The sequence below is a fragment of the Nothobranchius furzeri genome, chromosome 8, assembly GCF_043380555.1.
Source record: "Nothobranchius furzeri strain GRZ-AD chromosome 8, NfurGRZ-RIMD1, whole genome shotgun sequence".
Taxonomy (NCBI): Eukaryota; Metazoa; Chordata; class Actinopteri; order Cyprinodontiformes; family Nothobranchiidae; genus Nothobranchius; species Nothobranchius furzeri.
In genome coordinates this window covers 55,837,626-55,849,751 of record NC_091748.1, presented here as the reverse complement: position 1 = coordinate 55,849,751, position 12,126 = coordinate 55,837,626, and the positions used below count along the sequence as shown (strand labels likewise).

General features: G+C 42.7%; 1 protein-coding gene across 4 annotated transcripts in view; it reads right to left on the bottom strand.

Annotated features, from left to right (window-relative positions):
• tpm4a (tropomyosin 4a) overlaps positions 1–12,126 on the bottom strand; it is a 31,622-nt gene that overhangs the window by 17,753 nt on the left and 1,743 nt on the right. For 2 of the 4 annotated variants that reach the window (XM_015971365.3, XM_015971366.3), the window contains exon 1: positions 2,183–2,698. The exons of the other annotated variants lie outside the window; for them this stretch is intronic. In XM_015971365.3, coding sequence (XP_015826851.1) covers positions 2,183–2,314 — 132 coding nt within the window. In that variant the 5' untranslated portion in view covers positions 2,315–2,698. Of the gene's footprint in view, positions 1–2,182; positions 2,699–12,126 lie in introns of those variants that run through there. 4 annotated transcript variants of the gene reach the window in all.

Below are 12,126 nucleotides of genomic sequence, written 5' to 3'. Positions count from 1 at the left end.
GACCATATCACTAGTAGATAGTTAGTTGTCCATAACCAGCTGGGATGGACGTTGACCAACATGCTAATTTTCCTGTTGATCCGGTCTGGAGCTCAGAGACAGGAAGTGTTCAGAGTAGAAGCACAGGAAGTGCAGGACCAGAGTCGCCAGAAGGGCATCCTGGGTGGGGCGGTCAGGACGGATAATACCTCTGTGAAGTGTTCAGTCCAGCTTCCTCTTTTAATAAGATCTCACAAATAGATGTGTGTCACAAACATATGCTGTGTGGCTAAACATGCACTGTCTGCATGACAACCGTGTAACACTGCAACAAAAAATAGAGCAGACACTAATCGGACCTCAAAACAGGAATTATCTTTAAATAGTTTGGTATTGTATTAAACGTTTTGCCTACTTAAACACTTTATTTCCATGTAATTAAAATTCTGATGATCTGGTCGGACTAGGTTCCTCACACAACTCACGGATGAAAAAGCCTGACTTTGTGTAACTGCTGTGAAAACTGAACAGCTCATTTAGAATAACGGCTGTGAAGAATAAACACGTCGAATCAAGACTATATTGTTTCTGTGCGATCCAGCAAAGTCCTGTGTTACCGGGCAGCATCAAAACCACACAAAAAACACAGCAAAGACTTTACTTTCACTTTTAAAATGACAGATGTGGCCAGTGCTTTCCCAATACCTCCACATTTTCACATTCATTAGACACAGCAAGGTTCCTGTTTTGATCTCCCCATGCTGAAAGAGGTTTTGTGTGAAGGAATGACTCAAGCTGTTCTAATTATTCACATGTGGGATCACACCATCCAGGGTACAGAGACGCTCTGCTACGGATGGATGCAGGCCGAGGGAAACATGTTTTCCACCTCCGATCATTAGTGGTGTGTGTGTTTCAAAAATAAATAGTTGGATCGATGTAAATGTGTGACCTTTATGGTCCATTTGAACCCGTAATCTTAAATATCGAGGTCATCGCATCAGAAGAAACCTACATGATGTGATTCTTGGTGGTGTGTTGATCTGCAACAAAATGATTAATCACGCGTGAGGCAAACACACAATTATCAAATGAAAAGAGTGCCTGTTACCTAATAGGTGGTGTAACAAAAGGGTGTAGGTCTGACAGCAGCCAGCTCCTTTCATCCATCCAGAAGCCACATCTTCCCAGCCACACCTTCCCCTCCCACTCTCATTCAATCCCCCTACTTGGCCTGTAATTTACCCAACTGCTGAGCAGAAATTACCTCAAGTCAAGCCTGTGACCCAACTGTGCTGCCAAGCTTCAGATTTTTACCTCTTTTAAGTCATAAAACTCAGATGAGGCCAGAGTTGAGAGACAGGCATGTGACAGAGGAGGGTGAAAGGTCACCACCAAGCTTATTTGACAAGCTGCACATATGTTGGGAACTCAGTGATAACACTGGGATGTTTCGACAAGAATTGCACAACAGCTGATACAGTGTGTTGAAACGTAAACACAACAAAGCGGTTAAAGACACAGGTGACTGATATTTCCAGTTAAGGACATGTGGGACAGTAGAGCAGCCCATCACAACTTCAGATGGATTAAAATCATCATCCAACTCTTTTAGTTCTAGGCTGCAATTCTCCATTTTTAACCCAGCCTCCTGTATTTTCCTATCATTAGTGGGGGCGGTGAAGCCTGATGGTTAGACCTTACACCAGCCAGCTGCTCTGCTGAAGGAAAACATCCACCCAGCTCAGGGTCCTGAGTAAAGATGTGTGGAAATGGGAGTTTTCTCAGCAGTTCTTCCTCAAGCCTGATCCACGAGTGGCTGTTGACGTGTTCGTGTTGATACGACCACGTCTGGTCTCACGTGGGAATAGTCTGATCGCTCTAATTCAACTTTCCTCAGTGCTGTCTACGTGGTTTGGTTTTACTCACTAGTGTTCAAGCGGCCTGTGGGACAACTGAGCATGCGCACAGGCACACGAACGAATCCTAACTTTTTTTTTTTTTCATTTGAGACCAACGCCTTGCATTGTGGTACAATCACGCCCGCAAATGAATCAATGACAAGAGCTAAAGAGACACTTTTACAGCCGGGAAGGGGAATGTGAAAACAACAGTTTTAACCAGGGAAAATGGCAGAAAGAGGCGGTTTAGGAGTCGAGAGAAAAGTCTTAAAGGAGAAAAAAAGAGGAGTCAACTGTCTCACTTTCTCTCGGAGCTCTCGTTCACTGTCCAGCTCTTTCTGTAGGACCTGAGCTCGGTCCTCCGCGTCGTCGGCCTGCTGCTGCAAACTCTGGATCTTCCTCTTCACAGCATCCAGAGAGTTCATACCTGCCATTGTTCCCGGGTTGGTTACTTTAAGACTACAGGAGGGAAAAGAAAAAAAACTACTTCTAAGTTGTGGAGAAACGCGTGCGCTACTGCGTCCTACTACGGTGTTTTGATCAAAGGTAGAAAACTAGTTTGGTCGCTGATTTAGGAGACGATACGCGACGTACGTCCTGGACCTAAATCTTTGGAATGTAAAAGAGGTTCAGCAAAAGTGTAAAAAGTTAAATACAGGAGTGTCCAGGTGTTGTCCAGACGTTTCTTCTGCTCGGGAGGACTGAAGGGACCATGGGCAGATCAGGAATGCGCGAAACAGGTTTGGTCCGGGGTTTGAGGAGGAGCGGAGCCGTTATGAGATGAGCAGAGCGGAGCAGAGAGAGCTCAGCGGCGGAGTGAAAAAGAGGAGTCTGGGACGGCGCGTGATGTCACGCAAGGGCGGGGCACCCGTGCGTGGTGTGCGTAGAAAAATATGTGACTGATTCTATGATTTTCTTTTAGCAAAGGGGGATTAAACGTGTCATATTAGTCTTTTATTAGCCGATAAAATACAGTTTTCATTTTTGCGCATTACACCCCAGAGTTGTCCTATGGTAAATACACAAAACATGTTTATAAAGTTTTTGCACTAAATCCCAAAGTGATTTCCGCAGTGTTAATTTTCACAGTTTCAGTACCTTCCAGAATGAGTCTTTCAGGGCTCTGTAACTTGGCCACGCCCACCAACCCTATTATTTATAAAGTTAGGCATACACCTGCCTCAACTCTAGAATTCAGCTCCATCCCAAATTGTAGACTTCCTTGCAGAGCAAAGCACCCAGTGCTTGGATGTGACCTCACTACTCACACGGTATTTGTGGTAGCAACACATCAGACCTGAAAATGTGCTAAAATAGTTTTAACACAATGGACACCTTGGACACGCTTATATCCGTGCGACCACACAATTGCCGGAGATGCCAATTGCCTCTTGTAACCCCGTGTGTACAGGAAGCCTTAGTCTCCTCCCTTTCCAATCGGCTCGTGGGTCCCTGGAAGAACGAAAAAATGAACGCAACGGGGCTAAAAGAGCTATTTTCTATTCCGCTTTTCCTCATGGATCGCACATATGTTGTAGTTCAATTTAAATGAAGAGTATGAATGTGTGTTTCAACCACACCTGACATGCACTTTGAGATGTATCAGCTTGTAAAAGTTTGTAACTATCTTCCAACTTTGTTGACTAAATCAGACATCGGCACGTCGCATTTATGAGGTCACCACAGAATCTCTTCTCTTCTAGCGTAGCTGCTATAACCAAATAGCCAGATTGTTTTTTTCCTCCTGAAGGAAGGATTTGAAGTTTGCTGAACTGACAGCCATTTTCCCTCGGTTTTCTCCAAGTCTTGTACAATGACGTCACTTTTGTGATGCACATTTGTAGTCCTGGAGTTATTTTCACACAAAACCTAAAAGTAAGTTTTCCCCCGTTTGAAAATAAACGCTTTCTTGGTATCAAAATGCGTCTTTAAAATTCACAGACATCATATGTGAAATCCATGGAACATAACAAACGGAATTAGAAAATTGCTTTTTTTGCCCTATTGACTTGCATTAATTTTTTCGTTTATCCGGGGACCCATGGTGCGGAAGTAGATGGGCGTGACTTAGGCTCCCTATATTACTCAACGCAAAGCTCACTCCAGCCTAAAAGATACTCACACAAGAGGAAAACCGACTCAGAACTGTCAAAGAAATTGCACAGTGCACACCTGGCTTAAGCTGAGAATCTGTGATATCTGGGAGGGGTTTGGAGTCCAGCTGCTGCTCCTCCAGGTGCAGCTCTCTCTCTCTTGCAAATGGTGGATCTGTTCTGATTTTCCCATTTGTGGCATCACAAACTTTGCATTTTTTGAAACAGCTTGTTTGAAACACATCGTTCCTAACACTGGATGGGTTTTTCCATGTTTGAAGTGTTTATACAGAGGCAGTAGAGACATGCAACAATATGCTTAATACAGCATGTCCCCACGATGACAGTAGAAACAACCGCCACCATTAAAGCTGAAGCTTTAAATAAGGTCCCAAGGAAATGACTGTGTCCACTATAAACACCAAGGCGTTTTTTAAAGTGGTATATTGTAATTAAATTATACTTAAATTTTACTCTTACGTGTTACAAATTGTTCAAAGGGAAAAAAAACTGTATTTAACTAGAACAAGAAATGGAACTGGAAGCTGAGGCTAACACAAAGTTTTACTTCCTCAGTGTAAACAAGTGGAAATTTTCCCAATACACACAAAAAGTAATCTCAGATCATTCTTTTTCAGGTATTGACCTTTATTGAATCACATTGTTGCTGTTGTTTAAATCAAACTTTATGTTTCTTTAATTATTTGATTCTAAAACCACAATAAGAGCCAGCAGGTAGGACCTACAAACCTACATGCTGAATACTCAGACTCTAGTTGCATTATTAGAACATGGAGTATGGAAACGGGATATCAGGGCTGCACTTTCCAAGAATGAATGGAGGTGGAGACACCTGGTCTATCTGTATGATTCATAGTGGCATGACTGCAATTGCTTAATTAGATGTCTAAAAGAAGTTTAATCCACATAGGATTAATGTTGATGATCTACCCATCTCTACAAACAGTACAGGAAAACCACTTTTTGTTCACTGTGGTCATTTTTCCCCAAGTCTTATTAATTTAATACATTACCAACCAAACCTTCTTTCCACATCAGTGTCATCATGTATGAATCAACCGTGGTTGAACAGAGATGTTGCAGCTGACCTACTGCTGTTAAGCCTCTGAGCAGACAAACTTAGGTCATCACAAAGCCGAGCTGGGAAATACGGCCACATCCCATTTCCTGTGAATTCTGACCAGACGGATGAGCCAATGGCCAGCCTGGATGGGGGGTGTCATGAATCTGATTGGTTAAACTTAATCTCAAATATCTTTATAGCAGTTTATGAAAACTTTGCTTTGTTTTTTTTACACGACCATTAACAACACTTTGAATAGTTATTTCCATTGAATTGTGTGTTAGTTTTTTGAAATGAAACATATTTTTGGCCAGCTACTGTAGGACTTTTGACTGGAATAATTCAGTCAGAAAACCATGAGATGTGAAATTAATGGCAATGCAAAGGTTGTCAAATAACATAATTCTCTGAGATTGAAAAGGTTTTAAAACACATTACAGCTGTCCTTGTTGAAACTGGCAGTTGGCCTATTTTATTTGATCAAAATTAATCTCTGTTTCTCCAAATTGATGCATTTAAAAGGACTGATCATACACACATTTCAAAAGAAAAAAAATATTATACGTAAAATCATCAAAAACTAAATTTCAGAGCTTGACACACTATGGCTGTGTCCAAATTCAGGGGTTGCATGCTCATGAGTACCCGTCCTCATTGGTCTCGTGTTCTTCCGTGATCAGTTAGGTCAGATGTTAACAACCGTGAATTGGGACCATCTAGCCTTAAATAATAGTCCCGCCCCTACGTCGGCAGATGTCCTCCTGTCACCTAGCTGCTACCGCACTAAGGCCTAGTCCATCCGCCCCTCCAAAAACTTGCATCCACACCACCGCATTTTAAAAAAAAACTCTGTCCACACGTACCCGGATAAATACGTTGTTAAGGACATGCCAGACCTGTAGGCGGCAGTACTTCCCCCGTTCTTAACCTCGTCCTTCGTCTGTGGTCTTCCGCAAGGAGCAGTAATTCCGCTTGCAAAAACAAACAAGCAGAAAGCGCTTGGACAGTTGATGGATCGGGTAGTGACAGAGCGCAGCTCTGAGGGCTTCCATGATGCCGGCTAGTGTAAACACAGGTCGCACACGTGATGTCAGCATTTTTTTGTCGTGGAAAGTGACGCTGCGGACCTTAAAACTCCGGTTTTGTCTGTCCACACGCAGACACCCAAAATGGAGAAAACGCAGATCTTCACTTTGGCCGGAGTTTTTAAAAAGATCCGTTTTCGTGTGAAAAAACTCCGTTTTTCGTGTGGATGACAGGCCAAAACGTAGGAAAATATCTACGTTTTGGCAGATCCCCGGCTACGTGTGGACAGGGCCTAAGAAGTAGCTGCAGAAATGGAGCTTACAGATGTTTTAAACTTTTCCCTTGTTTTGTTAGTGTTTGAAGAGCTGCAGCAGATGTACAGCCGGCGCCAGAATATGTATGCCAGGGTGAGGCGCAATGATACACTAGAATTGTATTATTTGCCTTTTTTACGTCTTGGAGCTCTTACCAACTTCATGTCAGCACTAGCTTCACGACGTGAGTAATTTGGGGTACTGAAAAACATGAAAATGCTACTGTGTTTCACATCTATCTGTGTGATATCCCGCAGTGCATCTCTGGATTTATAGAGGTGAGGAGACTACACCACACCTGTTCTCAAAATTGAGGAAAAGAAGGACGAATAAAAAAAAAACACATTCTAAGCACTCTTTGAATATGGACAGTTTTTGTTGCGGCGCAGTGGCGTCACTGGTCTTAAAATCCAACCTAATGAACATGCAACCCCTGAATTTGGACACAGGCATTGTGTTCTGACTCTTAAATGAGAAAATACTTATATTTGTTTGTTCATTTGATTTATGAGCTCAAACATTCTTGAAGTGTGCCTCTGAAGAATCGACATTTGAAGGGTCAAATGAACAAACAATAGCTATCTGAGTGTGAGTCCATCCTTAGTTAAAGGGGCCATATCATGGAAAATCCACTTTTTGGACACAGGTCAAGTGTTTTACAGTGTGATATTGTTATTTCCTCACCCAAACCCGTTTTGGCTACATTCATGCATTTTTCCTAGCCTGGCCTGCCAGACTCCTCCTCTGTTTAATTATGCACAGAGAAAGGGTCTGGGAACTCTCCTATTTAAATAACCCCACCCCAGAGAATTCTATCCAAGATCAAGCCAATCAGCGCTGAGTAACGTACGTCACACACCATAACGCCAAGTTTGTCGTAAACATGGCGACTGAAGCGGAGTTCGCTGCGGCTCTTTTCTCTGTTCTAAATGACTTGTCTTTAAAACCACAACAAGTAGAAGCGCTAAAAGCCTTTCTTCTATAAAAAAAATAAACAAATAAAGATGTTTGTGTCGTTGCCAGACGTGATTTTTTTACTACAGCTAAAAAACTACAGCGTTGGGCGGTACAGTCGCCATTTCAGTCTTTTTTCTGATTGGTTATTTTTGAGCTGCCTAGTCCCGCCCCTCATGTGCCTCTTTGCCTGTGAGTTACCAGACTCGTTCTCTGTGCAGAATTTAACAGAGGACGTGTCTGGCAGGCCAGGCAAGCATTTTCCTGTCTCAGGTGCAAATTTTGAGTTTTACTTGGAAAATCCGCCATCTGGTCATTATGCCTTGCTCCTCTCCCAGAAACTAGTCTCTGGTCTGAAACCTGCCTCCCATGACCAGCACAGGATATGAGTCTTAAGCTTGGTTTACGCTTGATGCATTTACATTCCGCTTGGTGATGCGGCTCGCGGATGGAACGAGCTTCACAACTTGCAGCGTTTATGGTTCATGTAGCTCGTCTCTGCGGTGAGCCAATATTCTCCCAAACTGTATGGGGCAGCATGGAGCTCTACAGCATGCATCCAACAGTACACCATAGTAGAAGTAAAAATTACTGTTGTTTACAACACGGCATTATAGCATTTTTAACAGCGTCCTTGTCTTTTCCGACAGTGCGAGCTATTTCTCTCCAAGAATTATTAGCAACATGTTGATCTCGGTGATCTTTGAGAGCTGAATCATACAAATGTCTGTATTTACGAACCTCTGCCATAACTAGTTCTTGCCAGTCCGCCATGTTTTTCCGTGTTCGACCATCCGCGTGGTTAGAAAATTTCGTGCGCGGTGCGGAAAGTTTGGGCCGTGCAGAGGTGCGGTGGAGGGGCGGAGTTGTTAAAATGACGCAAGTTTGCCACATGGAGCCGTGCGAACCTCGCGGACGCGTCAAGCATAAACCAACCTTAAGGCGACTGTTGTAGCAGACTTGGTAGTCCAGTGGTAGTCCAGTGGATGGAGTGCCAGGTTGGACACCTTAACCACTGTAGCCAATACACTGAAACTAACCATTTTTTCCCCCCAAGTATAAATTCAGTCTGATGAAAATAACTCGTATTTAAGATAAATGACATCTCAATAGTGCCAAAGGTAGTATTTTATCATATAATGTTTCCAGCATTGCTCTCAAAGGTTTAAAATGGCATGATATGGAACCTTTAATAATTACCTGAGAGTAATTCTTTAAATTATTTTCTAGCATGTTTCCACTTTTAAGAAAGTGTCCAAGTATTTCTGAAGAGCAAGAAGCCAAACAAGCCTCACCAGTGATGTTCATCATATGGAAGTAAATCAGATTCATGCTCTGTTCTTCATGTTTCCACATGTCACCCTGGCTGTGTTAACACTGGTCATCATCTGTTATCATTATCAGTCAAAGTTGAGTTCAGCTCCATCCAGCTTTAGCTCAAACTCAGACACGGTGTGTACAGCAAGAGGAAAATCTGTCCAAATCACTCTCATGTGTGGACTGAGCTCCTCTCTCTGATTTGCCCCTTGCACCGGAAAAGCTGGAAGCATTGATTTCATTAGACACAGGAGTGTGGGACTTTCTGTTTGCCTTAGCTGCATTCCTCACATACCAGAGGTCCCCTGCCTGCTCTCTGCTTTCTCCGCCTGGTAGGCCACCACAGAGGCAATAAAAAAAGAAAGAAACTGTTGCTGCTGAGAGTTATTGATTCGTGCAACATGATGGAACAATGCTACCTTTGCCCTTCCGTAGTTCCAGTGCACCTAATGACACAGGCAGTGTCTGTTAGCTTGAGCGAACAATTTCACAGAGATTACCTAACATGAACAGCCCTAATCTCATCTATCTGCCTTTAAAATGTTGATTTGGTGTTGATTTAATACGCCGGTGTCCCAGAGGCCTGCAGGTTTCCATCGGCTCTGTCTGAATCACATATGTAATGGCTTGACTGCTGCCTCCAATAACTGACACGCGGAAGGGGAATTTATGAAGCAGCTCAAGTGCAGCCCTTGATTTTTACTGCTGCTGTCAGTAATTTTCACTGAAAACCTCAAAGTCAACATCTATTTATTTTTCTATTAACTAGGATTGTTAGAAAGATCATTTTTGCTTCAAGTTGCCCGGGAGTCAAAGCTCCACCTATTCAAGTTCAAACCACAAACTTTGAAAGAATTCATTTTAGAGGCCCGCTTGACCTACTTTTACATGTGAGACATCTCAGAACTGTTTATTTTATCTCTACGTGAGGATAATCCAGCATGTGTCAGGCTCCCAGCTGTGTGTCTGCATGACAAGGACTTCCTTTGTCTTTGTGTGTGCAAAGTATGGAACTGCATTTCCCTGGGATATCCTCTGAGAGATCCAGACAATGCCACATCTTAATGGAAAGCTGAAGAGATTTTTTACTCCTGTTGCTCACTTTTTATGTGATTTACTGGATCCTTATCTATTGTTGTTAAAATCTAATTTTATTGATAATCCCTACATTGGACATCTTTGATCCCATAGGATTTTGATAACTTTGATTTCTTCACTTTTCACACACACACACACACACACACACACACACACACACACACACACACACACACACACACACACACACACACACACACACACACACACACACACACACACACACACACACACACATGCGCGTACGCATGCACATACACACCCACTAACACACTCTTGAGCACATGCTGTTAAATGCTAGGGGAACGGATGCTGACAGAAAAACTGCTTTGTGGTTTGCGGTGATGCCAACAATCTACAATCAGACCCATTTTCCTCGCTTGTAAAATAAATTGATTCATTGCTTGGTTTGATTTCCTGAATTAGTTACTATTACAAAAAAAAACTTCTAACAGTTGATGCCATTCCTGAAAAATACACTTCAGACAACAAGGATTCGATAGAAGAACTACGAGTCTGGAAAATTTTTTAAAACAAGGTAAACAAATCTGTTGCTGTGGAATTGAAAGAAAAAGGATCTCCTCCCTGCTTGAGACTATTTTCCCACATTAACAAACTGTGTGAGATTAGAAGGCATTATGGGCAATACTGTATATGCATCAGGAAAAAGTTGAAAATGTAAGAACTCATTAGACTTGTTCAAGGATGAATCTAAGAAAAATAATCCGGAAAAACATTTTGTATGATTTTTATTTTTTTATTTTAGCGCATGAAAAAGATATTTGATCTGCTTTTGTCTTAAAAAACCCATACTCCCATACTCATTATCTAAAGTAATTGCACCAGTTCGAACCTGTTGCCTGTATAAAAGTAATCTGTCCACACACTCACTCAATCAGACTCCAAACTCTCCACCGTTGGCAAGACAAAAGAGCTGTCCCCAGGGACAAAATCTTAGATCTGCACAAGGCTGGGATGGATTTGTACCTCAATGGACAAATAACTTGCTGAGAAGGCAGCAACTGTAAGTGCAATCATTAGAAAGTAAAAGAAACTCAAGATTGGCAATCAATTTCCCTCAAACTTGAACTCCTTGCAAGATCTCATCTTGGTGTTTCAAAGATCACGCGAATGGTGAGGGATCAGCCCTGAGCTATATGGAAGAATCTGATTAATGGCCTGCAGGGAGCTGGGACCACAGCCTAAAAGGTTACCATTAGAACACAAATTGCCATCATGAATCAAAATATAGACTGTGCAATGCCTCTCTACTCAAGCCAGCACATGTTCAAGTCTGAAGTTTGCCATTGACCATCTGGATGATCCAGAAGAGGTCATAGAAAAGGTCATGTGGTCAGATAAAACCAAAATAGAACTTTGTGGCATAAAATCTACTTGGCATGTTTTGAGGACATTGGACGTTAAGTATCCAAAGAACACCATCCCAGTTGTAAAGCACGGGGGTGGAAACATCGTGCTTTGGGGTGCTTTTCTGCAATGGGGACAGAAAGACTGCATGGTATTTAGAAGAGGACGTATCAGGTCAAGTGTTGTGAGATTTTGTTAGAACATCAAAGTCGGGTTGTGGCTGGGCCAGAGTGACAGTGACCTGAAACACACAGCTGGGCAACTATGGAGTAAGGGCCTCTTAAAGGTTCACTGGCAGAGGCGAGGCTGTCGAGCACAGGCGCCACCAGTCCCTCTGACCACCACCAACAGGCAAGAAGAGTTTAGTGTCTTGCCTAAGGACACAACAGCAGAATTCTCTGTCGGAAGCCAGAATCAAACTGGAAATCTTCCGATTACTGGACTACCCGCTCTACCTCCTGAGCTACTGCTGCTGTTTTCTTCATTGATCCACAAAATAAAACACAGTCAGAGGGAAAAGTGTGAGTGAGGCATCGCCTCTGCCAGTGCGCCCCAGGGCAGCTGTGGCTACATCGTAGCTCATCACCACCAGAGTGTGAATGGGTGAATGTTTGATTGTGCTGTAAAGCACATTGGGGGGTTCTAGGACTCTAGAAGGTGCTATATCAAATATAGACTACTTACCATTTACCAAAATGGTCAAACAATGAATAATATAGTTTTACCACACTGCTGTGATGCATCTAATTACAAAAAAAAGGAATCAGAGAAGCAATCCTCTGAAATTTCAAGCAGGTTTGAAGTGTGTGTGTGTGTGAGAGAGAGAGAGAGAGAGAGAGAGAGAGAGAGAGAGAGAGAGAGAGAGAGAGAGAGAGAGAGAGAGAGAGAGAGAGAGAGAGAGAGAGAGAGAGAGAGAGAGAGAGAGAGAGAGAGAGAGAGAGAGAGAGAGAGAGAGAGAGAGGGAGAGAGAGAGATATATTATTCTAACAAAG